This window comes from Anopheles marshallii, chromosome 2, assembly GCF_943734725.1.
Source record: "Anopheles marshallii chromosome 2, idAnoMarsDA_429_01, whole genome shotgun sequence".
NCBI lineage: Eukaryota > Metazoa > Arthropoda > Insecta > Diptera > Culicidae > Anopheles > Anopheles marshallii.
Window position 1 is genome coordinate 67,893,036 of NC_071326.1, and position 27,611 is coordinate 67,920,646.

The 27,611-nt window shown below is 44.6% G+C and overlaps 6 protein-coding genes and 1 non-coding gene across 7 annotated transcripts; 2 read left to right on the plus strand and 5 right to left on the minus strand.

Moving 5' to 3' along the window:
• Nucleotides 1–2,412: 2,412 nt before the first annotated feature.
• Nucleotides 2,413–7,528, minus strand: LOC128707264 (phosphatidylserine synthase). Its single transcript, XM_053802216.1, has 6 exons — nt 7,311–7,528; nt 6,590–6,848; nt 6,065–6,517; nt 5,656–5,991; nt 5,498–5,582; nt 2,413–2,543 (listed from the first exon to the last, which is right to left on the minus strand). Exons 1-6 carry the CDS (start codon nt 7,526–7,528, stop codon nt 2,413–2,415), a joined length of 1,482 nt encoding a protein of 493 aa, XP_053658191.1.
• On the minus strand, nt 2,716–2,885 carry LOC128710524 (U11 spliceosomal RNA). Its single transcript, XR_008409901.1, has one exon. It is a non-coding gene; the product is annotated as a U11 spliceosomal RNA (small nuclear RNA).
• A 987-nt stretch (nt 7,529–8,515) lies between the features above and the next one.
• LOC128719918 (endoplasmic reticulum-Golgi intermediate compartment protein 3) lies at nt 8,516–10,835 on the plus strand. The gene is made up of 6 exons (XM_053813560.1): nt 8,516–8,603; nt 8,665–8,823; nt 8,881–9,103; nt 9,166–9,518; nt 10,432–10,633; nt 10,700–10,835. The coding sequence occupies exons 1-6, from the start codon at nt 8,516–8,518 to the stop codon at nt 10,833–10,835; spliced, it is 1,161 nt and encodes a 386-aa protein (XP_053669535.1).
• Nucleotides 9,640–9,951, minus strand: LOC128719919 (reactive oxygen species modulator 1). Its single transcript, XM_053813561.1, has 2 exons — nt 9,815–9,951; nt 9,640–9,748 (listed from the first exon to the last, which is right to left on the minus strand). The coding sequence occupies exons 1-2, from the start codon at nt 9,949–9,951 to the stop codon at nt 9,640–9,642; spliced, it is 246 nt and encodes an 81-aa protein (XP_053669536.1).
• A 117-nt stretch (nt 10,836–10,952) lies between the features above and the next one.
• Nucleotides 10,953–12,123, minus strand: LOC128706880 (transcription termination factor 3, mitochondrial). Its single transcript, XM_053801822.1, has 2 exons — nt 11,337–12,123; nt 10,953–11,275 (listed from the first exon to the last, which is right to left on the minus strand). Exons 1-2 carry the CDS (start codon nt 12,121–12,123, stop codon nt 10,998–11,000), a joined length of 1,065 nt encoding a protein of 354 aa, XP_053657797.1. The 3' UTR covers nt 10,953–10,997.
• A 237-nt stretch (nt 12,124–12,360) lies between these two features.
• LOC128706879 (U4/U6 small nuclear ribonucleoprotein Prp31) lies at nt 12,361–14,195 on the plus strand. The gene is made up of 5 exons (XM_053801821.1): nt 12,361–12,736; nt 12,807–13,011; nt 13,078–13,332; nt 13,399–13,762; nt 13,857–14,195. The coding sequence occupies exons 1-5, from the start codon at nt 12,361–12,363 to the stop codon at nt 14,193–14,195; spliced, it is 1,539 nt and encodes a 512-aa protein (XP_053657796.1).
• Nucleotides 14,196–17,332: 3,137 nt separating this feature from the next.
• LOC128706878 (kinase D-interacting substrate of 220 kDa) lies at nt 17,333–25,644 on the minus strand. The gene is made up of 8 exons (XM_053801820.1): nt 25,519–25,644; nt 25,034–25,432; nt 22,106–23,525; nt 21,054–22,031; nt 20,810–20,975; nt 19,728–20,745; nt 19,196–19,228; nt 17,333–17,743 (listed from the first exon to the last, which is right to left on the minus strand). The coding sequence occupies exons 1-8, from the start codon at nt 25,627–25,629 to the stop codon at nt 17,333–17,335; spliced, it is 4,536 nt and encodes a 1,511-aa protein (XP_053657795.1). The 5' UTR covers nt 25,630–25,644.
• Nucleotides 25,645–27,611: the final 1,967 nt, after the last annotated feature.

Sequence of the window (27,611 nt, forward strand, 5' to 3'; positions counted from 1 at the left end):
CTTGGAATTAGCAATAATTAAATGGACCCTCGAGAAAAAGGAATTCCTTAGCTAAGTTAGACCATGTGAACCTCAGATCATGTGGTAGGCTCTACAAACGTTCTTGCAGAACCAGAGCTCGCGAGCACCAAATTGTCATCATGTTTGCAGTAACGTTACCAATACCATTGTGAATTCTATTCTTTTAAATATATATTTTTTGCAATTTTCCTTTCATTATTTTTGTAAAACAAACAAAAAGTAACCATTTACACAACGTAATTGCAATCGCAACGAGTTTCCATTGTAATTATTGTATCTTAACCTACGTTTGTCGCATGTTTTATTTTTTGTCAATAATTTTTGGTTTATTTATTCGCATTACGGTGGCATCCTTTCTGCCATAGGTCCAGACCACACTGTCCAAAACTAATCGTAGCAGTAAGATACTTTCCACTCTATATAGGTACAGAGTAACATGCGATTTTATTTTTAACAAAAAAATCTACCTACAACTAACATTCTTGGTTTTCGGTGTTTTACGAGCAAGCGTTACACACGTTACATACGCACACCTGTCGAAGGTGGGGTGGTGACTAATTCCCTACGCCCTCCCCTATTAATCGTACAAATGTAGCGGAAGCGGATGCGACTGTTTCGCCAGAGCACGCAAAAGATCTCAGAATCTCTCATCACACATCGTAACGCTTCATCACCACCGTGTGTTATCGCAGGGGAGAGGGCACGTAACGCTTGATTAGTAAAAAGTCGCTACAAACTAGCTTAGTAATATTTATGGAGAAAGTGGAGCAAGGCGTTCCACCCTTCTTCTTGTTGCAAACTTATTGACTAGAGAGATTTTTATCTACGACGTAACGGGGAGTTGGTACAGCTCGGCAGCAAACGAAGGAGAGATCTTGTTACTTCCTACCTGCTCTGTCAACTGACCTTTTTTCCAGTGAGATATTGAGCGAACTTCTTGACGAAGAAAAGGAAGCGATACGAAGCCGTTAAGACGTAATAGTACACCAGGTTAGTGTGTGGTTTTGCTTGGTGTTGAAATGAAATTAAAGTTAGATACTATTTTAATTGCTTTTTTCTTTATGTCTTTTGTTGCTGTTTTTCATTTAGAGATATGTAAGAATCGTACCAGTCGAAAAGTAGAGAAAGGCGAAGACTTGATCTAATGGATTACAATGAAGCATTCCTAGCAAGAGCTCCGCAACAGGAGAGAACATGTTTAACCAACTCTTATTTCTGTTTACTGGCATTTTTACAATTTGTGCCTATATTATTAAAAAAAATCGGAAGCTTGTTGGAATATAAATCTACTGTTCAGCAGATATCCTTGCACTATCTACCATCCAACCATCGTTTTATCGCGATCCTCGTGATCCACATGATGATGCGTCGCTCTTCTTAAGTCTTGATTCTTTTATTACAATTAATTACTTGCAAAACAATTTGTACACCGCATCAGTATATCTGTTTACGCATCTGTCTGGTCTTTTCAGTTTCTATCAGCATCCTTTGTCGGTAAAATAGGTATTGCGGTATTGATACACGTTGGATGGCATTTCATTAACTAGTCTAACACCACCCATCCCATCACGATCACGCAGTACAGTACAACACACAATCTCTCGCTCCCTCTCTCTCTCTCTCTCTCTCTTTCGTCAATTAACCTAGCTATAACTCTACGTTGTTTGCTACATAATTCGATCAGCCTTTTGCTCGGCTCCATGCCATATGTATGTGCAGTCGACGTGGATTTTTGTTTTGTTTTTGTTAGTTAAAACTCCACAAAAAAAGTAAAGATACAACACGCACTTAATAAGGATGCAACAATGTGCTGATTACTAACTACGGCCTATAAAAGCTTTGCACGGTTACGCGGGCAACAATGTTGCATTGTTTACCTAGTGCAAATGGAAACGCGCGCGAAGCATTTGATTTTTCAAACATAACGAAACATAACGCATAACTAAAAACACAAAGGAAACTAACATTAAGCAGCAATATTGTAGAGTATTCAAGTGCCTGCTGGCTGTCTAGAGGCGTGAATTTGTAGGGGCGGGAAGAAACATTTTACTCGCATTGCCGAGCATGGGACAGTGCTCCCACGCGTCAAACTGTATTTGGTACGAAGAAGCGTCTATATTTTCAAGGACCAAGGAAGTACGCACATTACAGATGCCATTGCTCCCCCCCACACACACACACACACTGCTGCACTAGTTTAGAATAGAAATAGGTGGCAAATATGGTAGTGCTTGTGCTGGAAAAAGCTTGTGTGTTACAGCGCTCGTGGTAAAGAGGATCAAACAAACAGTGCAATCTGGTACATGTCGAGAAATGGATCAAGTCTAAGAAAGCTAACTTGTGGCCAACTGTGTCTGTGTGTGTGCGCTAGTGTTTTGTACCTAGGAAAATCTATTCAAGGTGTTCGCGGACCGATTTGCCGGTTGCGCCGAGAGAAACATTGTTCCCCTGTTGAGATCGGGCTTTTTTGGTAGGCGTAGTTTGGGGCGAGCTTTTTGCCGAGGAGGAACCACCTTTGTATCCTATAGTAGGGAAGAAAAAAAACGAGAAAAGAAAAGGAATAGAATAGATATAAACCAAAACGCCAATTCGTAGCAAGCAGATACACTTCTAATAAAGGCACAACACAACGGTAACGATTCCCCCCCGTTAGGCTGAAACGTTGGAAGGGTCGGTCGTCGGTCGCCTTTGGTCGAAGGCGTCGACGCAATTAGTGCGAGTCAACTGCCTTCCGTGGACAAAAATTACGTGCTGGATATGTCTTGATAGCCATACCCCACCGGAACGGACAACCTGGCTGGACTCAACCAGCTCGGTGCCGCACGGATGTGCCATACAAGCGTAACAAAGCAAGCACCCTTTTATTAACTTCCACACGCACTGCTCCGCCCATAGCGGTCGCGCGACGACATGCTGCATTAGCGATGCGCAAACTGACGGGCTGTTATGCTGTCTGTTGGTGCCGTACGGCGGTTGCCCGGAATGTAAATTTTATAGTAGTCCACGTGTTACTGCTGGTGATTTGATTTTTATTTTTGATTTTTGGTTTCTTAACTAAATAAATATAATAACAAAAAAAAAACAAAATATTTGTATTCGATATAAGAAAATGAATTATTGAAAATTATGTTTGCACACCTAATTCAAAGATGTTCTGCAAGAAATTTAAATAGATTTTTTTCCTATTTTGGAAATAAAATCTCCATTTATGGATGTACATTTATGCAATAACAATTATTTCACATGGAAATTTCAACATTGTTTTACTTTAACATACTGTCAATTATCAAATTATCAAACAAAATGCTAATTGTAGATAATTTTTCAATTAACAAATAAAGAAAAATAATATAAATATCATAAAATGAAACATATTTCCACCAAACGAATGGCATTTCGATCAGTTTTATTGGGCCTATATACGATTTCTATTTCAGAGGAACGCGAAATACAAGGAAACCCCTGATCACCTTGGTATCGGAAACGCGTGTCGGGTGAAAATTTCTAACGCTTTTCTATTTGTGGGAACTACAAGCGATAAGCTCCATTTCGGCCGTAAATTATACACTCTACCGCGCACGCGATTCATTCTTCGCAGGCGATTTTGTAAGGCACAGCAATGAAAACCATTCCGTGTGTTTTATACACTGCCCATGGGCGATTATTAGATTCAATTTTAGCAACTTCAAAAAGGAATTTGAATAAAAAAAAATGACCCTATTCAACCCCACAGCAAGTCGGTGTCCGATTTTATGTCTGGATATGCTAATCAACAGAACAAGGCCTTCCGAAGAACAATATTTCTGGCAACGTACCAGACCTGACCGGGTTGAAGAGCAATGTCGTTCTAAGCGACAGTTGATTGACTATCCACGTTGCTCATAGGGTAATACGGAAAGCAATCCATTTGGAACATATTGATTTCAGTATAATCAATGATTGTCCGAAATGTCAAAACCGAAACAGAAATGAATTTCTTGTTATGGTTCTTGAATAAGTACTACGTCTGGAAATATCCTAACAACTGAGTGAAACCAAATTCATGATATTGTATAAATCTTTCCAAGCTGTCACCTACCTAATTGAATACTTCATTTGGTGGGACCCACAAGAAACCATAGACTAAATGCATTAGAGGCTAAACTTTAATTTTTGTCACAGTTGTGAATAATACTACAAATTGCGGTTGTACACAAATTAATTATCTTGAAAACAACAATATCAGTTCGATTAATACGTAGCAATAAAATTTCGTTAAGTCTTTTAAAAGTTAATGCTGTTTTACAGAGGATAAACAGTAAGCAATAGCGGAAAAAAATAATAACAGATCTAGTAATAAACAACCTTTGGCGCATTAAATAAACCACCGGCACAAAGAACGAAAGAAGCAAAACAAAACAACATAAAACATTAACTGCCAGCTAACGGAGGCTGAAAGTAGAATCGGAAATCAGCTTAAAACAAGCAGGCAAACATGGTAGCGGTATTGGCACATATATCACACTATGGAACAGCGAATAGAACGCATACAACCGGATGAAACCCTGATCAGCCGCAAAGTGCGCAAAAGAGAAATCGCTTTTTGCCCCCTAGCCTATCTTAAGCGACCCTTATTATTAATCTAACATCACATCGCAATACTGGATCGGTTTTTTTCGTATAGCGTTTGTGTTATGCACAATTATGGTTTGGCGAATGTTGCAGCGAGCATCGGATGCCATATCAGCAGCTTCAGACTATTTTGATTTTGATATCATAGCTGGGGCTGTTTATGTCGACCACTTTCAGCTTTCCACGGGCATGCGCCACAAACATTGGATGCACGTAATATTCCGGTCCTTCGTATTGGCGGGAACAAAGAAAAGTGGGTTGAAGATATTGTGCAGCGAGATATCGTTATATTGGCATTGAATGATGCGGCAGTAATGGATGGAAACAATGTGCACCTTGGTTCCATCAGCGGGCTCAGTTATATATTGCATCACCCCGCTTTGGGGAGACCGTGTGTGAGTCGGACCACATTTGCTCTTTTCTAGACGAAGTAACGACACGTGCTTGCCGAAGGTTGCTATAGCCAATCGCATGAGAGACATGATAAGGATCGTACCCGGTGGCGTGACAATATTAGAATGCCCCGATGAGTGAAAGAGAGTATCACCCCCGAGATAAGCCTTGATTTGGCGCTGGGGTTATATTTGGTGCTCGTGAGGAGCGTCCAGTAGCGCTTATCGGACGACACGATTACGAATCCGGTAAGTCTAGCAGGTCGATAAGGCACTACACCGCCCGACCAGACAGTTGCATGCGTCCCGAAGAAGTTCCGCATAGCAATCATACTCACGCAGAGAAGTAAACAATAATCGCAATGTATATGGGGTGATTAAAAACCGAAATCGATCCGAGCGTCAGCTGGACTTTGATAATGCGAGAATGGTGTGAGCGAGAAAAAGTGAATAAATACAACACAACTACGTACCTTTCGAATCACCGGATACGATGGCAGAGTCCTTGAACGTTCGATTCATTTGTTTCACCGGAGATCCATCTCTGGAATCGTCTTCCTAGAATATTGAGAACAAAAAAAAACATTTGTTAAGGAACCATTAACGATCGTTAGATTATTGCAATAGTTACCGCAACGTATCTGTGCCACAGCATGCAACCGTAGACAAAGAGTACCGAGAGTACCGCCTGTATGATTAGCCATACGACAATATTCTTCACCTGGGTGCGCTCAAACAACTCCTTGCCATTTTTTATGCACAGAATGGCCTCCGACACGAGAATGGCAATGTAAACCCAGCATTGTGTACCCAATCGCTTGCACCGCGTGTCCGTCACATAAATATAGTACTGCCGCACCGAGGGCGCCGTAAACAGACCGACAAACACTAGCCGCGCAATGACGACCGGATGTGAAGGTGGCATTTCAAAAATGTGTTTCAAGAAGAAAGTATTAAGCTCGGTTAGCTAAAATAAATAGATATATAGTGCATAGATCGTTAGAATGGTTAGAGATTCTCGTGTATAGATGAAATCTTACCTGCCAGAGCAAAACCAACTGACAGACGGCGAAGAATCGCATATAGGTACATTTCGGATCGAGCCATCGCACGGGTGCCCAACTTTCGGGAGTGAATTGCAATACCGCTCGTTTCAGCTTGCCGGTGGTGGACGAGATGTCCCGTATACTGGCCCATTTGTATTCGCGCATTTCCAGCAGCTTACAGATCTTCAGCCCGCACCAAATACCGAACCCATTGCAGACCAGCACATCCAGAATCAGTGCATCCCACCAGCATTCGGCAAAGTTGGGCAGCAGATGCGCGAACGTAATTTCCGTGATTTCCCACATCACCGAGATGGCCCACAAAATGCCCATGTGACGAATTAGGACGGCTTTAAAGGCCCACCCCAAAAAGTGGCCCCAGGCAAACACATCCACGTGGGACCAGATGCGTTCGAACGACATATCAGAGCAGTTGGCGGCGTATTGCTGAAACGGAAGAATAGTTTATTTAATACAAAATTTAATTTCTTCACATGATGCAGCCCACCGGTAACATACCTTTTCCATGTCGATATGGAAATCTCTCAGCTTCGGATCGAACCAGTAGAAAATCCCCATGATGGACTTATAATCCTGGAACATTAGAAACTGTAGCAGCATTAGGTAGAGCACCGACAGCCCGAATAGCATTCGCCAGACCACCGGATGGGGCCGAGTGAACGGTCCGTTCGGGAACGCAAGCACGGAGATGATCAGGAAGAAGAATATGACGCACAGCATGCCGGCCCAAATGTTCTCCTGTATATCGGACTGATTACTAAAAAATATGTAGACAAATGTGTTTTGTAAAAATAAGCAAAAAGGGACAGTTAGTTGCGATGCCAATTCGAGATTATCTTGATGAACATGATTTTTCGTCACTTTTTAGCAGCTACGCGTTATTAATTTTTTTTTTGCAAAGCTAAGCCACCGATGCGCGTTTCTAATAGACAGCGAGCACGTTGCGATTACCTAACATGGTTTAATATTTTTTGCTGCTACAACTCGCATATTTCACTTCACTTTACTAACCATTGTACCTCGGTCTAGTGTTCAAAGTACACCACATTCTAGCGCAAAGCAAAGCAAAATTAAATTATGCCCGTACTTCCCGTACGCCTGCAGGGACAGATTATTGCGGTGAAAATTATGCGTTAGGGGACGGTGGATGTGTGGCAACAGTGGCAAAGCTACGAAAAGGAAAGGTGCCGAATATATATCGCGTAAACACACTACTTACCGGACGAAGGCAAAATACATCACGCCAAATATCGAAACGGCCAGCAGCGTGATCGTGTGTGGTTTGTAGAAGAAGTTCAGCGAGATATCGTCCACCGGGCGCTCGTTAATGAACTTAAACTCATTGACCGCCATCGTGTGCTGCGAGGCATGCAGTAGCGTTTCACTGCCAATGCCACCGTCCGCCGTCGACGGTGGCGGACTGCTACGTTTCTTCATGTTTCTGCGGCTCAGCACGATAACACCGTCCGGAAAGGGTTCTGGTTCCACGGTCTGGGCCAGCGTGTGCTACCCAGATACCAGAGAAGGCCGTATTCTACGTTCACCGGGTGTTATGTATGTATGCAGTATGCTTCCGACTTCCGTTCTACTGGTGAACTTCGCACTAGCAAGGTTTGCCAACGATTAAGCACGCTCGTACGTAGCCGTTTTGCCTTTCAGTATCGCACAGCTTGCTTTGTCTTAATTGAATTAAAATCGATTCCAGCATAAGCTCGGTACGGGAAGAATATACCTTCTCGAAGATACCGGGGAAGGAACGATACCTTCGTGAATAGAAGATGGAAGTTACGAGAGAGAATTTAGCAGCAAGCTGCATTTACGGCACGATTTTATCACAGCCCTTCTGCACGCACGATGTATAACCACGAGTGCACAAATTTTCACCAAACACCGTCCTGGCCCGCACGTCAAGCTCGTTCTTCGTTCGGAAATTTATTGAGATGGTTTTAATCTCACCGCAATTGATTACATCAGAGAGCGCACATGACAGCTTTTGATTAGTTTTGACAGCAGTGCGTGTGAGAACGGTTGGTTCAAGGGGTTTGCGGCTAGTGCACTGACGCGCAAGTTTGACAGTTGGGAACAACACAAACCCCATTTATGCTTTTATCCAGTAGTAGAAAGATTGTACCGCTCCCGTATCAAATAAGAATAAAAATGCAGTATTTAAAATATGTAATATCGTCGCGCAATAGTTGCAAAGTGAAAGAAAGCCTGTTCTCACTGTGCTCTAGGCGCTGAGCAAAAAATACAACCGGCACGAGCTGTCTTGACGCTGTCAGAACTCTCGAATGATAACAAACAGCTTGGTGGCTACGTGTTTTGTTGAAGCGATACGGACCGATTACTTTGCTGCATGTTTGCACAGCTGGATCTCGTTTGGAGTTTCAAACAACCAAAAAAGGACACTTTCCATAGAAAACTATGCGGTTTCTTGATTCCTTGCGAAGATTAGATGCGTACCCGAAGATAGACAATGAATTTAGCATACGCACAGTTAGTGGAGCGGCACGTAAGCATAAGTGATAAAAATGGTCACTGAGGAGGATTAATAATGTTCCGTTTCGTTTCAGTTACACTGATTAGCACGATTGTAATAGTTACCCTTGTGATAGGCGAAATCAATGCCTACCTTTCACCCAACATTTCGGAAGAATTGTTCGTGGATACGACACGGGGCCACAAGCTCAAAATCAACCTTGATTTTACTATTCCGAGAATATCGTGCGATTGTATGTACTGGCCGCCTTTCCTGTATATCCTACTAATGTTTTATTCTGGTTCCATAGATGTTTCGCTGGATGCGCAAGATTCAACGGGGGAGCAACATTTGCACATCGAGCATAACATCTACAAACGGAGACTAGATCTACAGGGCAATCAAATAGAAGAACCCAAAAAAGAGGATATTCAGGCATCAACGAAACGCATATCTAGCACTGAATCACCTGCGACAACCACGCTTAAACCCGCGTGTGGAAGTTGCTATGGCGCCGCGAAAAATGCTTCCCAGTATGCATAATTACCATAAGAACAATACCCCCAACATGTTGTAACGCGTTCACTTCTCACAGATGCTGCAACACATGTCAGGAAGTGATCGATGCGTATCGTGAGCGAAAATGGAACCCAAACGTGGAGGATTTTGAGCAGTGCAAGAACAGTAACGATGGCAGCGTCGAAGGAAAGGCGTTCAGTGAGGGCTGTCATATTTACGGTACGATGGAGGTGAATCGGGTCGAGGGACGGTTCCACATAGCACCAGGGAAAAGCTTTTCCATCAACCATATTCACGTGCACGATGTACAGCCGTACTCGTCGGCACGGTTCAACACCACGCACAGAATCAACACGCTCTCGTTCGGTGAACAGTTCGAGTTCGGAACGACACGTCCACTGGACGGACTGATGGTGGAAGCGACCGAAGGTAAGCAATATGTTGTGATTAGATGTAGGGTAGCGCTAATTTATTCATAACAATCCTTAAGTGTAAGTGTAGTTTTAATATGCTGTAGACCACATAGCATCCCGCGATCGGATGTTTTGGTTTAGCAACGAATGCCAGTTCCAATTGCCATAAAGGTGCCAAAGGTTCCACCTCCTTGCACCATAACTTTACCAACGTTGTTGATAAGCTCTCGGCCGCGCAATCCATATCTAGAAACGCATTCAATCGATTAGTGAGTGCCATGATTTCCACCGAATGCAATCACCAGACATTACCTTAAGGCAGAAAAGCCTCCGAACAGTGCACCGCTGGCCATTCCCACACAGAATCCAATCGTGAAACCCATCTTCATCCGATCAAAACAGCTCGGCTGCTGGTTCTGATTGTAAACACTTCCTGGGACCGCCGGCATGGTTGTTTTGTGTGGGGCTTTGGCAAGATTCGATGCAGGAGATTACAGCGCCAGTAAAACACCGGTTTTAACAGCCAAAATCGTACGAATATTGTTTAGTCGCAACAATGCACAACTATCACGTAATAGAAATTTCCGCATGCTTTGACAATGCGTTGACAGCTGTACTGGTGAGAAGTGAGAATCTTGCATTTCTCACTTGGTTGGTTTTTATAGCAACGTGAGCATGGACGACTGTTCTGGAAATTGCATGTGGCCAATATGAACGAAATGAAGTAAAATTTTGGGTTTGCATTGCAAATGTATTAACATATTCCTTACGTATACCATAAACTAGTACGTTATTCTGGTTAGGTTTGATACTGCATAAATGGTTATTGCATATAACTAGGCCTTCCAACACTGTTGTTTCCTGAGCAATATTCAAACTGTACTACGATGGACCATGGATTTAACCACAAATTCTGTTTCCATTTCCAGGTGCAATGATGTTTCAGTACTACATAAAGATAGTTCCCACAATGTTTGTCCCGCTGAAGGGACCGACACTCTATACCAACCAATTCTCCGTAACCAAGCACCAGAAAAGTGTCACGGCCATGAGCGGTGAGACGGGAATGCCTGGCATTTTCGTCAACTATGAACTATCACCACTGATGGTGAAGTTCACCGAGAAACGAAAGTAAGTTATAATCAAAACGACGTACCTTATTGAACGAATCTATATTTTCTTCTAACGTTTTTCTAGCTCGCTCGGTCATTTCGCTACCAACGTCTGTGCAATAATTGGCGGAATCTTCACGGTGGCCGGCATTATCGATTCTTTGCTTTTCACCTCGATACACGTGATTAAACGGAAGATTGAACTTGGAAAGGCGAGCTAATGCTTACCGTAGCAGTACATCCGTGTATTACGTAGCTGCTTTTAACGCGAATCTCTCTACATGAGTGCCCTCCAGTCGTTTCACACTGTGCTTTCCTATTGCACCAATATTTTTGTGTTTGTTTTAATAATCTCTCCATAGCATAAGACATGCGTCCAGCGTTCAGAGCGTTTTCAGGAAGCGATTGTAACATTCCATGTTCGATTTAGCGATTTCTGTAACGAACTCCTCGTCGGTGCCCTCGGCCAGTGATTTTAGCGGAATATACAGCTCTTTCTTGGGATCGTACTGCACTTTGCCGAGAAATTTGAGAAACCCGTGTCTTTGTTTGATCCGAACGTCGCGCGTTAGCAACAGATCCGGTGTTTGGAGAATTTCCGCATGAGAAATCTTCATGCGACGATGAATGTACTCGAACCGATACTGCAATGCTTCCGTTTCTGTAAAACAACCAAGTTATGAGCGGATGAAGCAGCATTTGCAAGAAACAATCACACTTACTTATCATCCAAATTCGTGGTTTGCTCAACAACAGTTGCTTCATCTCCTCCTTTTCGAAGCCCATCTCCTCCTGGACAGTGAATGTGTTCTTTCGCACGTGTTCCAAATTGTACGTAATTAGCCTTGGTTGTTTGGTTGCTAGAGTTCTTACTTCATTGCCTGCTAGATGAAACGATTTCTGAAAGTACCCTAGCCGACGATCGATCCGCTTGGTGCTAAGCATAAGCCAGAACGGGTTTTTAGTCACAATCCGTGTGATTTCTTGCGGCAGAAAACGTTTCGAATGTAGATAGTTCGTTCGTGTTTCAAGATCCGCCAAATCCTCTTTAAAAATCAATGGATTTTTCGTGAGAAACTCTCCCAACATTTCTGCCGGCACACCAACGTCCGTGAGGAATCGAATGTGTTCCTTCATGTCTCGCTTGAAATCCAATCCCAGTACATACTGCGGGATGCCCTTGCGCTTTTCCAGCTTGTGAAGTTCCACGCCGAGTGATACAAGCTGCTGCAGGGTGAACGATTTGTTCACGTAAGCTGCAAAGTTGAATGCGGGCTTAGTGTACGGAAAGACTTCAAAAGACGTTGGATCCGGCACGGGATCGAGTACGGATCGTGTATCTTCACGGAGCACTTGCTGGAACTCGTGCTGCAGATCATCCTCATATTTCTGCAAGGCACTGTGATGTGGTAAATTAACGGCCACTTTTGCACACAATTGGCGTTGTATTAGGGACTCTGACCGTACAGGAACGCCTATTTTTACTATGCCTTGCAACAGACTTCTCATTCTCGTGCCCACTTTGGATTGCAAACTCCGAGCAAAAGGCATGCGGTCATGTTTTGTTTACCGAGCGTTGCTATAATTTTTTCTCCTACCAAAACTTGAACTGTCAAAGCAGAAAATTGTCAAATTGTGTTATCAAAACAAAACCGGTTGCAAGAGGCAATAGCGCGTCGCATAGCATACGAAGGAAAGTGCTCCTGTATTTAATAAAAAACGAAAATCCCGTCCGTGTAGTGCAAAATGTCCCTGGCCGATGAATTGCTGGCTGATCTGGAAGATGATAATGATGACGAGATGGAGGAGATGGATACGGTCAAGGAGGAACCGAAAGCGGCAGCACCGGATGAAGAAGATGGGGATTCCGGCGGAGAAGAGGACGCCGTCATATATGACCTGAAAGATGAACCGATGGAAATAAATCTGGCCGTGGCATCGATTCGGGAGATATGTAAGCTACGCGACTCGGACCGGTTGTCTAATGTACTGACTCAGATAGAGAAGTACGCCAAAAATCCACGCACGACGAAGGAGATGGTTGGCAACGTGGAATCGGACCCGGAATACCAGTTGATCGTGGAGGCAAACAATATTGCCGTCGATATTGACAATGAGATCTGTAAGTATTTCGAAGGGGTGGCAATATGGAAACATGCTGCTTATGTCTCTTTATCTGTTTTCAATTTCAGCGACGATACACAAATTCGTCAAGGATAAGTACCAAAAACGCTTCCCGGAGTTAGATTCGCTCATCATGGCGGAAATGGACTACATTCGTAGTGTTCGCGAGCTGGGTAACGATCTAGACCAGGCCAAGAACAACGAGCGTTTGCAGGAAATTATAACCCAAGCGACGATTATGATCGTTTCCGTAACCGCTTCCACTACGCAGGGGTGTGTTTGTCGAACCTGGTCCCAAAAAGAAATATCACTAACCTTTTTGTTTTGCTCTTTCCGTAGGGTAAAGTTGGAACGACATGAGCTGGATCAGATCAATGAGGCGTGTGATATGGCGGTGGAGTTGAACGATTTCAAGAGCAAAATCTTTGAGTACGTCGAAAGTCGCATGACCTTTATCGCTCCCAACATGTCGATGATAGTGGGTGCTTCTACGGCTGCGAAGCTGGTCGGATTGGCTGGTGGATTGACCAAGCTCTCCAAGATGCCTGCCTGCAACGTACAGGTGCTGGGTGCACAGAAAAAAACACTTTCGGGGTAAAATATTTTCTCGCCGCTGTACGCTTTTGTTGTTTGTTATTAATTTTCCCTTTTTTCCATTAGATTTTCCAAAGTGGCAATGTTACCGCACACGGGCTACGTTTACTATTGTGATATCGTTCAAGACACGCCGCCAGACTTACGGCGCAAAGCGGCACGACTGGTGGCCGCCAAGTGCACGTTGGCGGCGCGTGTGGATGCATCACACGAGAGCCATCTGGGCGAGATTGGTCAGCGGTTCCGGGAAGATATCGAGAAAAAGTTGGACAAGCTACAGGAACCACCACCGGTGAAATTTATCAAACCGCTCCCAAAACCTATCGAGGGAGGCAAAAAGAAGCGTGGCGGAAAGCGGGTGCGCAAGATGAAGGAACGCTACGCTATTACCGAGTTCCGCAAGCAGGCAAACCGCATGAACTTTGGTGATGTAAGTTATTCTTTCGCTTTTTGCATTTCCTTCGAAACATCCAACAGCAACTTTATTATTATTTTGTTTTTCCCATTTCATTTTTCGCACACAGATTGAGGAGGATGCGTATCAAGAGGATCTGGGGTACACGCGCGGTACGATCGGTAAAACGGGCACGGGACGAATCCGTCTACCACAGATAGACGAAAAGACCAAAGTGCGCATTAGCAAAACGTTACAGAAGAATCTGCAAAAGCAGCAACAGGTGTGGGGTGGCAGCACAACGGTAAAGAAACACATCTCTGGCACGGCATCGAGCGTTGCCTTTACGCCGCTACAGGGATTGGAAATTGTTAATCCGCAAGCGGCCGAAAAACCGACCGGCGAAACGGGAGCCAAATATTTCTCCAACACGTCCGGTTTCTTGTCCGTTGGCAAGAAAACAACTTAGAGCGACGCATATGGTCCCAATATTGGCGTGCGGGACAGGTTCGAGGTGGAAAAGCAAGAAAAAAAGCACAGGGTGAACTGCAACGTGGAAGGGTACATTTCGTAAAACCGAACTAGTTTGAAAGTCTTGAAAAACAACCCGATGAAACTATCAACGTTAGAGAAAAGTCATTAAATAAAAATAATTAATTGGAAGACAAAAAAATAATTTTGCTAATATTTAACCTTTTTTTTGCTTTAACATCGCTACTTGACGAAAAAATACGGCACGATTTAAGTTATGATCTTGTTCAAAAATTCAAACAAGGCCTCTGGTTTCATCATTGACACCGAGACGGAGTGCACAAATGAATGAGCGAAGGCGCACCGAATTCGGGTCATGCGGCGTTGAACGTGATAATTAAACACGTGGTTTACACAGTAAGGTACCTGGCGTCTCCATTGAACATTCAGCAACAACGTTCTTGTTACCAACATCGATGGAGAGTGGTTGGATTTATAAGGCACATTTCTTTCTTTATAAGAAAATTTAACTAAATAATATCTACTTGAACATCTTAACGCACTTAACAATTTCTGAACATGGACCTCATGGACACATACGTGACCACAAATATTATCACAATACTTACAGTGGCAGCTCAGACAAGCGAAACGATCGATTATCAAACTTGTAATGGTTTATTCAAACGTTAAATGTAAAATTCTGCGACTAGAAACTATGGCCTGAGCGCTAAACATTAGCAGATGTACGTCAGTTCCGTACCACACACCGTGTGTTCCTCACACATTTTCTTGCTCACTTAAACAACACCCGCACCACTAGGCACCAGTGCTCATTTCTTAACGTCCGGCTCTATGAAACTGTACTGTCTTTTCACTGTGAAACGGTTCGAACAAGAGCAAGAAATGGCGAACATCCAGATGTGATATTCAAATTAGTGAACATTGGTCCCACCTTAAGGCTAGTGATGTTGCCCTCCCAGGGTAGAGGATGGAAAATTACCTCAACCTGCTCCGTAGGGTGAGTGGTGCGTGCAGAATGTGTGTGTGTTTACGCAGTACAGATTGGCGATAGGGTTGCGGGACGAAGCAGTACGAGATTGGATAAGGATGCATCGCATCATCACACACACGCCATATCTCACTCACTTACCGGTCAGTTTGTTCGATTTGCTGCTGTTTAGCTTTTCGTTCAGCACCTCGATAAAGGTTGGCGTCACGTTACCCTCCGCATCGCACATGGTGACCCGTTTCGCGTCACCCTTCCGTATGCTTCCGGTCGGTTTCAGTATCGATGCCGTCTGTTTCGGTGCCGGTATCGGCGAGCTTCGGACGGAGACTGTGGATGAAAGGACGCGCAGCAAACCGCGGCGTATCGTAACAAAGAAACGAGTAGGGACCAACATCAAACATCAGCGGCAATCGACTGGGAAAAGCGGAAAGCATTCCACACCACACCTCGAAAATGAACACACACAACACACTCCAAAACACGAAGACAAAAAAAAAATGCGGCCGAACATTGTTTGTACAGTATGAAGAAAAAATAAAACCACCCCAGGTGCATTCATTGCCATTAGGAATCAGTAACAGAACAAACGACACGCGGGGCGTGATGACTAGAAGCAAATAAACAAAACAATAATTCAATAAAAAGTACAGGGTTTTACAACAGATAGGATGATATGGCGTGCCCAACTTACTAATTCGCGTGGGCGAATAAGCAAACGGAGCGATTGATAATGAAACACAAACACAACTTAACTGAATCGCAAACATTGGATATGGAATCGCATGCACACTTTAATGAATGCCAGTTTGCGTTCGGGCGAATTCAAGAAAGAAGATGTGAAATGATGTTTTTCCAACATCGTTTGTAATTCTGTACATCATTCGATGAAATTTTCGTAAAATTTTGTATTTTATACCTCAACTCTTGAATCCGCCTATGGGTAAACGGCCAGTCCAAATTGACATTACCTGAAATGTGATTCCATAGCCCGTGTTTGCGATGCAGTAAAGTTTTTCTGTGTTTCACTATCAATCGCTTCGTTTATATTATTCACTTAAGCGATTCTGTTAGTCGAATTCGCCTCATCCTATCTATTGTAAAACCCATTATTGTAAATTCATTTCTCACTGCAATCACACAAACGGTACCAAAACGATGGAACAAAAGGTCAGTAACATATTCCCTACAGAGAAACGCAACACGCAACGGTCGGCTTTTGTGTAACTTTTAGCATTCTTTGTTCACATTCACTTTACCACCCATTCGCTATACACCACGCGGCCATTTTAAATGCGCTTACTTTTGAACGGGTTGAACATACATTGGTCTAAATATAGTGTAAGCAATTTCTCTACCTTATTCACTAGCGGGTGCCTACTATAGGAAGAACAGTGTGTGTTATTTGTATGTAAAGGTGTGTGAGTGTGTTTGTTTGGTTTTGGTTCATTCATACGCTCGTTGTACTGTAAATAACGTAAGGACGCGCCCATTTGTTCATTTAGTTCCATCCGTCCTGTTTCTCACCACTTCATCTTTATCGTGTAATAATTGTTCTACTTAAGGGCTTCAATTTGTTCTAACGCTCGCTAATGGATAGTATCACTTTGGTAGAACTTGGTGGTTGTCCACACGCGCGCACACAAGAGCGCAAAACCCTGTCGTGTAATACTTTAACTTAGAACGAAATATAAAAATATAACATAACTCCTCACTTACCATCCTACTTATCCTTCCTTCCGTCCTATCTATGCTCACGCGTTCCGCACCGGGCGTGGGATCGTAGGGTTGCGTGATGTGCATGGGAAAGGTTTTAGGGGTTAGAAATCATCTCATCCAACTCAGTTCATACTCTTTTAGTGAGGGTTGCAACCAATTTTTCACGTAAGCTACGGTTTGTTCGCACCATTATTGCACATCTGTTACATGGTTGGAATGTAAGATTTTGTTTGTTTGAAAGCACAGCAAACAACAGCAACACTCCTCTCCGAAAAATATAAAGCACGGCAGCAACACAACAGCATCACACCATCAACAGCAACAACAACAACCACAACAACGAAAACAACAACAGCAACGTTTCGAGTCGCATTCGGGTGCAGAGGGAATCGATTCACCGTGTGCGATTAGAGCTTGGTGTCGTTGATGTTGCCGGCAGTGGTGTTGGGGGACGTGGTTAGGAAGGTGGGAACGACCACAATGCTGGTCAGCGATGCATCGTCATGCAAGCTGTGGGAGCGACTGTGCCGACCGGAACCGGCGCGCGATGTTGGACCGAGATGGCCACCACCGACACCACTGTCGTCCCCGTTCAGCGTACCGTTGCTGGTGGCAAGATCGGTCAGGTTTGGGTTAGTAAGGTTGTAAGTGAGGCGTGGCGGTGAACCGATTTCCGAGCTTTCCCTTATTGGCGCCAGGTACTGGCTAAACATCTCACCGGTTGGGCTGGGCCGCTCGCTACTGCTGACCACATCCTCGAACGCGTCCTCGTTCAGCGTTTGCAGCGCGCCACAGATCATCTGCTCCTCAAGCGTCACCTGCAAAAACGGCATGATGTTCAGGGAGGGAGGAAACCCGGACAAGAGTAGCAGTGGCGTGGAAAGTGTGGAAAAAAAGGAAAAGGAAAAGTTGGAAAGAAATATACCTCATTAATTTAATTTTTTTTTGTGCTAAGTAATGCTCCGTTTTCCCTACCCAACAGGGTCACCTTGCATTCAAGAGACTTTTACCAAGGAAAAAAAGGGTAAAACTAACTAACATTCACTATAGAAGACAAGAAGGTAAAACATAATAGTAAATGCAACGCCATAGGACACATAACAGTGAAGGTACAGACACAGAAGATAACAGTGTGACTAAGTGCACTACTAGGTATGAGTTTGTAGACCTTTCACTTTGTTCGTTACGCTTTACTGTAGAGGGCGCAATACAATTCCTAAAACGGTCCTATACAACCGTCGTTTTTTTTTTAGTTTACATTCCCTAAAAGCTGCTGAGTTTGCTTCTCAAATGTGGACAATTGTGGAGATGATTCACACGACGCATAATAGAAAGACTTCAACATGGTAGGCGACGAACGTTTTGTAACAACCAAGCGAATCTCTCAACTCTCAGTACGATTAAAGTGCTTAGAACACAGTCTTAAGGCTTTCATTTAACCCTTTATCTAATCTTATTTTCAAAAAAGTTTCACGTTTCGTTTTTATAAATATAAAAAATTGAGATTAATTGGATTAAAGTGACAGTTAGGCATAGATATAGCAGAGTAATCAGTGCAAAATGGAAGAAGAGAGAAACATCATGGCATGAAATTCTACTCCACAACACAAAATGCCACAAAATCCCGCGCACATTGTCGTTAAGTAAATGAAGCACTCGCAGGGCCGATTATAAAACGAAATTTACAACTAAACAGTACTGAGTGAGTGATAAGTAACGATGGATGCCTGTGCATTCAACACTGACCAATGAGAAAACATCTTCACTGACGTCGCCCCATCCAGAGCAGCAGAGCCGTTGTTAGGGCATATTAAGGAGCAAAAAAGAAGCGAAAGGACAGGAACGGTTCCCTTTGGTGTAATGCTATTGAATTTGTTGTTCCTATCGCTTGATTTTCACTAACAAAGAGAATACATATACAAAAAAAACACTCAAACCGCTTTGAATTTATCTACTCAAACGTTTTTTTCTTTTCTTTTTTTCTTTAACCGGTTTTGGTCTTGGAAGTGGAAGTAAAAACAATAAAAAAACAGAAAGTGTAGTGTTATGAACTATGTCACAAAACTAGAAAACTAGAGTAGTATACAACATGGGGTAAGGAAACGAACGAAGAACAGCAGCGATAAACAGAAACGAATAACGGTGGACAATAACAACAGAACGGAACAGAAAGGTACGAAGTGGGTTCATTAATTCACAGCATGGTCACGTGGGGATAGGTGGTAATATTAGACACAGAGTGGAATTCCGAACAAAAAATCGGACATTACCTGCAGATATTCGTAATCATGCACTTTTGCTGGCTGCATTTCCGAGTGAGACACACGCGCACACACACAGGGGACACGCACAGCAGTTGCACACACAGTATGCATTGTGCGAAAGTGTTTCGTATTATGTGTGTGTGTGTGTTTTGTGTGGTTTGATAAGGGTTTTAGGTTGCAAGTGGTGGTTGTTTGTAGTATACCAATTTATTTGTTGTTAATTGAATGGTTCATTGTTTAATTGATAGTGTCGGTGGAAGACACACGCACACATTTCGTTACAGCACAGTACAGTGGATAAAGGTTTGGTTTTTGTTGTTGTTGTTGTGTTGAATGTAGTTCAGTTCGGTCGCAGACACAACACAAACGCAACACAAAATGGTACCATTTGGCGTCGGCACACATGTGTTGTTCGAGTGAGTTTGTACGTGTGTAGTGACGGGGAAGTTTGGATGATGGAATAATCATTAAAAGTTTGCGATCAGTTATGCTTTTTTCTTGTCTTGTTCATCAGCTCGTTCACGAGAAGGATCCTTACCTGTTTTTCTAGCAGATTTTGGGACTTTTGTCGTATCGGCTGGAAGCTACTCGATGCGGAACCGAACGGTGGTGTCGATTGGGCAATCGGTTCCTGCAGCTCCACCGTATCATTCGTGCCCTTGGCGAACGACGTAGTCTTCGACAGCTTTCGGCTCGATGGTTGCGCAACGGTCGCTTCCCGCAGGGCGGTCACCAACAGCTTAAACATTTCCCAATGTCCGAAGCTAAGGTGAAGCACCGATTTTAATTCCTCCAGATTGCAGTACATCAGCACCCGGCCGGAAATGGCGTTCTCGCGTAGTATCGGTCCCGTACGTTCCATTGCCGGTTTCAGATCATTCACCTGTCCCAGCAATTCGATTAGCTGCTCTACCGTTAGCGTGGAAAGCTGTACATTTGTCAGATCGATATCGATCGGTGGTGATGTCAATTGTCCGTTGGTAGATTTGTGGTTGCTGTTCCCACTCTTCCCACGCATACTACCGCCCGTGCCGGCCATTGAGGAATGCTGTTCGTGTGTGGGATGCTCCGTTATTATGGGTCCACCTGCAACGGTGCCCGATTTGTTCATAGGATCACCAACGAGCGCATTTGTACCGGAGTTTAGGAAATTGGCCCAACCTTGATTGTAATAGCTCATCAGCGCCATTGCCTGCGGTTGCGGGTTGTAGAAGTTTGGCCAGTTGGTCAGACTGCTGGGATGTTGCGGTGTCGGTTGCAGCAAGCTACCCCCATGGGCACGATGGTGATGTGGCAAGAATCCGCTCGGTTTGCTCGGTGGCAGCACGGTCTTCATGGGGATGATGATTCCCTCGTCTTCCAGCGCTTGCTGATCTTCCTTAAGCACCTTCCGCAGATAGGGATCGAGGTTGATGGTGAATGGTAGAAAGATGCGCAGATCGGACACGAGCAGGTCGGATTTGTGAAGCTGCAGGAAGGCGTCCAGCTTACGTTCGTCACGATCCAGATCAAGCAACGTTGCTGCTTCCCGCAGGCAGGTTAGTTTTGGACGCACCCTAAAACATGCACAATGCAAGCAGTTAACCAATTGCACATGTTGTAATACTCTACATTACTCACTTATCGTACACAGCTTGAAGTGAGACCGATTCATCGAAACTATCACCGGCTTGGTCGTGTTCCAGCACGATCATGCTCGCCCGCAGTGGCCACTGTTCGGTGAGATTGATCCACGAACTTAAACGATACCAGCTGAAGTCTATCTGAAAGGCCTTCAGCAAACGGACTATGGATCGAAGAAAAGAAAAACGATCACAAGGTGATTAGTCCAAACCTCCACCCGTCTCTCACATGTCTCTCTTACCAGTAATATAGATAACGTTCATCAGTCTCCTCATACTGCGCGGATTGACATCGCTGAAGTAGTCATCGGTGAGAATGATTTTCGACAGATCTACCGGTGGATTCTGGCCGAGCTTGTGCAAGTTGGAACCGATCGAGCTGGCAATTGAGTCGGATACGCGCAGCTTCTTGCTTCCACCGCGCGACGAACTTGGCATTGCGCGTAGCTTCTCCTGCGAGGACATGATCTCCGACGCGTTCGACAACCGTCGTGCCGATGCGGAATGGCCCAGGTGCGGCTGATCGTCGTCCCGGCTAATATCCGGCATGGCACGCCGGTAAGCGGACATGGCGGTGTTCTGTGCCCGTTGCACCTTTCGCAAACCGGAGTTCTGTAGGTACACCGGCAGATGCACCAGGTTGCGCAGAAAGTCGTGCCCGCCGATGCCACCCTCCGTGAACAGCCGGCGGCTGTTTGCTTCAGCCGCTTTGGCGATCACGTGCGGATCGACCGCTAGCAGCAACACGAACGGTCGCTGCGGTGCGGATAGTAGCGTCTGTACGGCGTTTAGTATCGTTAGCGTTCGCTCGGTATCGCACGAGTCGAGCGCATCGACCACACCGACCAGCCGACTTTGCTGGCCGGTGAAAGCGTCCAGGCAGCGTACCATGTCCGTCATTAAGCTCACTTCGGCCCCGAGTGCGGTTAGCGGGGCCGCTTCGTTGCTGTTGAAGGCACGCTTGAGGTGTTTGCCCTGCGACATAAACAAGGCACCGATCAGCTTCGACCAGGCGTGCAGGTTGGCAATAGCACCGGCTAACAGAATGCCGAGCAGGATGTAAATTGCGACCGCTATCTCATCCCGTCCCTCCAGCCCGTATTCGGAGTACACGATCGACAGGGAAGCGGTCGCCAGGATACCCAAGGTGCCCAGTTCAAACATCAGCACCACCGGCATGCAGCACATTTTGCGCCATTTCCAACCACTGGAAGCTTTTACTGGAAGCACAGGCACATGGTAAGATAGGATTACGTCACATTGCACTTGCTAATTTACAGCGCATTATACTTACAGGGTTTCGGCCGAAAGGCACGATATAGACCGGTTGCCAGCGATCCATAGTGTGCCTCTATCGCATCAAACAAAGACGCCAGCATGAGGGCCACCGCCGCATCACCGTTCGGAGCAGCACCACTCGCTTCGGCGAAATGAAACCGTACCGGCATCGGTTGCTGATCATTCTGCGGACCCGGTGGATGACAGAATGCCACCTGCAGTATTAGCCGAAACCGACCGAGCTTCCGAGACAGACCGTAGTTCAGCGAGTACAGCCATTCGAGATCGTAACGGCGGTCGAGGAACTTGAACAGGATGTCGGTGAAGTAGATGAGCACCAGCAGGATGGCCCCGGTAACGATGCCCCACACGTAGCTCCACGTTGCCAGTCCTACCACGGTACCGATCACCAGCACCAGATGCAGGCTGATGAGAAAGAACAGCCACGATGCGTCGATGGGCGGTTCGGACCACGAGTGGGCAAAGTTTTTCATCTCGTCGCGCAGCTCCGTCAGCAGGAAGCTTTTGCCGCTGCCCCATTTCGCGTACAGCCCCACCGTAATGGGTGTGGTAAGGGTCGGATCGCTCAACACGTCTGCCAGGGCCGATGAGTACAGCCCGTACCCAAGCATACCCTCCGAGTCTTCGTTCGCGTTCAGTCTCCGGTTGCCAAAAACCTGTCCCAGGATCGTTTTCTGATGTGTCGCATCAATTGCGTACGGTGTTTCACCTTCCTTGTTCGAGCGGTAAAGCAGCTGGCCGTACTTGGGATTGCTCAGCAGCGCTTCCACGATCGCTTTCGAACGCGCACGCATTGCCACATGGAGACAGGTATCGCCCCGTTTGTCTGTCGCGCCCACCTTCGCTTTGCGCTCGAGCAACATCTGCACAATCTCCAGGTTGCGGTTGCGGACTGCGCGCAACAGTGCCGTATCCCCGTCTTTGGTAGATAGCTCCAGGTCCGGGTTTGACTGCAGTATAAGCTTCACGATCGCCGTGTGACCCTTCTCGACGGCCGTGTACAATGCCGTTTTCCTATCCTTTCCCTGTATGTCCACGTCCACGTGGCGCTTCATCAGTATCTCTACCACGCTCCGGTGGCCGCCCTTGACGGCATTGATCAGTGGTGTGTCACCGGCACGGTCCTGCACGTTCAGGTACGCTCCAGCCGCGATCAGTGCAGACGCGATCTCGGTCAGCCCTTCGCGACACGCGATCGACAGGGCGGTCATGCCGTCCTTGTCCAGCGCGTTCACGTTCGGTTTGCGTTCCAGCAACAGGGAAACGCACTCCTGAAAGCCTCCGCTGACCGCCACCAGCAGCGGTGTCCAGGAGTACATGCCTGCCGTGTCGACGTTGGCGCCCGCTTTTAACAGGACATCCACTATCTCTGTGTTTCCTTTCCGGCAGGCCCATACCAGAGGTGTAGTCCCGTACTACGAGGAGGAGTACAGAGAAAACGTAAATATATAATGAAGTTTCATACCCTCACTTTAGTTATGTAAAATGAACTTAACCGTAAATGTGCTTCATATACTTTTACTGCACCTAATATTACCTGTTTGTTTGTATACAATGAAACAAACATTTTACCTTTTTTTTATCGACACAACAACCTCAAGAGGCCTGCCATTTATCGGTTTCTTCGACTATTGTTACCCGTGCCTGGATAGTCAATCATGCGTACGGCGGATTGATCCGCATGGGATTTTGGACCGGTCCAGTCGTGTGAAGATCGACGCCGTTACCAATACACCACCGGGACATCCCTACCAATGCTGCGCTATTTCCAATGCAACTTTTTACTTTACAGTAAGAAACCTGTTTGCAAGGTTTTGTACACGAATCCGAGCATTATTTGGTCGTAAAAGGTTAAGACCCTAAATTGGGTTATGATTTATAAGGAAACATGTTTGGAGTGCCGAAATCCTACATGGTTTCTCCTACCATTGAGAAACGTGATAATATTTCTTTATGCGCTAATTGTCTGTTTGTGCAGTGCATTTCAACCTTAATTTCTGTATGCATTCAATTAACTTATGTTCCAAATTGTTATTTAATTTATCTGAAATGAATATTTTCTAGCTAAGTTAGGTCAGGTTCAGACCATCCAGTCTCGGAGAGTTTACCGAGTTGGCAAAAAATATTTGCTTACAAAGTACAAGATATCTGTAATCCTGAGCTGAAAATAGTAATCCCAGAGATTATGGTAGAGGTTGAGATGGAAACTGTGAATAATTAGGTCTAGAATGCCATGAATGACATGCTTTTTTGCAAAATGTAAAACTTGCCGGAGAGCCAAATAAATATTTAACCAACCTAATCTTTGAATAACAGTGGGACTATGGAAGATAACGACATTTAAAGAAATAAACAGGTCCACATGTATCCACTTATTAGGCTGCTTCTCATGTTTTACCTTTAAATGCATTAATTTTGTAAGAGGTAGTAAAGAGAACAACATTTTCGTGGTAACATGGAAACGTTACACATTTGCAACGGTGTTAAGCAGCTAACACCGCTCAAGCTGCTTCAAGTCTTCCAATATCCGTTGGCTTGATGGAATACCATCATCTGTGTACATAAACTGCGCAAAAGGTCTATGAGTGTTTCTTTTGCGACTTTTAAAAACCTCATTCCGGTCACGGTCAATATCCAAGTACGCATAATGTTGTGTGTGTCTCTTGTTATAAAACTGGGATGAAGAACCATTTTTCTGATAATCGGTACGGAGATTTTACCTTTCTAGCGATCAGTTTTGCGTAAATTTGACTTAATTTGACTCTGAGTGTTTAAAGGCTATTACTGTCTGTATGAACGAACGATATAACTCTATATTTAATTGTACTAATTTAAAATCAAATGTCCAACATGATTGTGACAATGCGTCCTGCTACGAGTCAAGATTTCTACAGGTGTGGTTCGCACGGATTGTTGAACTTACCTTATCACCTACATTCACCTTCGCACCGCCCGTATTGACCAGCAGCCGCACGATTTCCGTGTGACCCCGGCCGGATGCCCATAGCAGGGGATTAAGATGGTAGTTGCCGTGTGCCTGCACGTCCGCACCACGCTGCAACAGTAGGGCCACCACACTGGTGTGGCCCTTGTACGAGCCCCACATAAGTGCCGTCCACCCGCCCATATCCCGGTGCTCCAGTTCCGCGCCATTGTCCAGCAACAGCTCGACGATGCTGACGTGGCCGGCCTTGGCAGCGAAGTGTAGCGCCGTCCAGTTGTCCAGATCCTGTGCCTGTACATCGGCTCCCCGGGCCAGCACTTCCTTCACGAAATGGGACGCACCGCGGCCGCTAGCGACCATAAGCACCGTTGTGTTGTTCTGCAAGGCAAACATCGAAGCGTGATTCTATTAGCACCATTCACAGGGACAGTACGGCATGGTGGCCATGGCCAACGCCCACCTACCTCATCTCGATCGTCGACCTGCAGGTGGCGAGTGCCAAGGAATGATTTTAGTCCAGCTAGATCATCCGTTTCCAGGTACTGTAGGAGGGAACGGTGGCCCAAGGATCCCATCGAATCGCACCGATGCAGTGCCTTTAGAAGCGTGCCAGTTTGAACCATACGAGGAATAGATGTGCATTAAAATGAAACAAATACAAAATGTTACCAAAAAACTCGAAACTTAGTGTAGGGGAGGTATTAAAAGATCATAATGAAAGATAGACAAAAAAAACAACTCTAACACTAGAGCAGTAAAATCAAACACAATCCGCATCGTTACGGTTTGCCGTAAGCGGTTGGTTTAGTTGGGAAATTAAGAGCAGCTGTAAGAACAGGTCAATTAGTTCGGAGAACTCTGCGGCGAAGAACTAAAAACACTTCAAAACGTGAAAATGGAACGTAAACAACTACGAGCAATTAAGTTTTTGAGTGAGTACTCGGCACAATGTGGTAAACGGGTTTAGTGAAAACATCAAGATATAAACATAAGAGTTCAAAACCATACATACGGTTAATACAACAAAATCATGATTAATAAATGCTTGCACGTAACCAATTACACATTAGTACATTCAACAAAATAACGCTTGGCCATCTTGGAGATTTTATTAACGTTGGAGGTATTAACGGATTTTTTATTGCTGGATTTTTGTACAACACAACAGCACAAACGGTAAACGATTAGAAAGGGGATAACAGAAAACTGCACCATTTACCACTTTGCATGCCAACCGGACTGGTCAGCAGTGGTTAGTTACATGCTAAAAATCATCTACATACTGCATACGACAATGTAGTAAAACGAAATGTGATTCACACGACACGAAGCGATAATATTAACACACATAATCATTATCAACAGTGCTGTTGCTTTTAAAGTAGTATTTTTTTTTTAGTTTTGACAAACGTCACCCAAGGTCCACTAGTGCATTTTTTGACGTCTGTCAAAATGACAATTAAAGCTGTCAGTAGTCAGTAACTTGAAATAAATCACGTTGATGGCATCATCTCATAAAGTAAAGTAAGAAGTTTTCTAACTTGCACCAACAAACAAGAATTATACTAGTACAGGCAGTCCGCGAGATACGCGGATCCTCTTATCCGCTGTTTTTGGAAATTTTACAGCTGAGTTAGTTTATAGCACAAAATCTAAGCATAAATGTATAAATTTGGTCTAAAATAGCTTCCTTTGTCTTATAAAACATTTGGTTTTAGTTCATTTTAATGTATTCTATCAAAAAACAGCCTAATTTGCAGAAAAAATTAAGTGCAGAGAAGAAAGTCAACTATCTAACTTTGAAGTATAAACGATTTTACTCCCGGATTCGACCTACGCGGAAATTCGAGATACGCGGATTTTTCCCGGGTTATAGCGGTCCGCTATAATAGCGTATCTCGGGGACTGCCTGCATTCCTGTTTGTTAGGCATTTTTGTATCCTAATATATTAATTATAGAGAAATGGATTATTTTGAGCTTTTAGGTATTCAAAATGTACGAAAAGAATATTGTAACCATCCACCCGAAAGTTACACAGGATAAGATAAACGAGAATTCCACATATTGCTGTATCGACAGATAATGTAGAACCCTACAATTTGTACGGTTTCGTTTGGTCTATTTTTTTAGCGAATCACGGCTTTAACATTGAACAACCCTGCAGCGAACAGGGTTTTGAGTCAACTCTTGCGGTCTCTGAAGGTGAAAATGTCTAAGGACGTCATCAACAACAAGTACATGCGGAGCTGTTTGTTTTGAGGGGCTCAGCAATGCCATGAAATTAGCTGTATGGCAAATGGAACGCACTAAAAATGCCCGTCCTTCTTTCAGTTCTTTTATTGCGCTCATTGCATCTGCCATCTTATACGACCATTGATGCGGATAAGTGTCCAATGTCTCACGAGGTGTCGTCGCACTGTCATAGGTACATTCAACGACCACGTCAAGATCTTTCTTTCTCTGTACAGAGGTACGACGTCTATCATTAATTATTTTCTAATTGGTAGCTAGAGTATTTATCTTCCGCGAATTAACGCATCCGTCCGTCGTCGGACT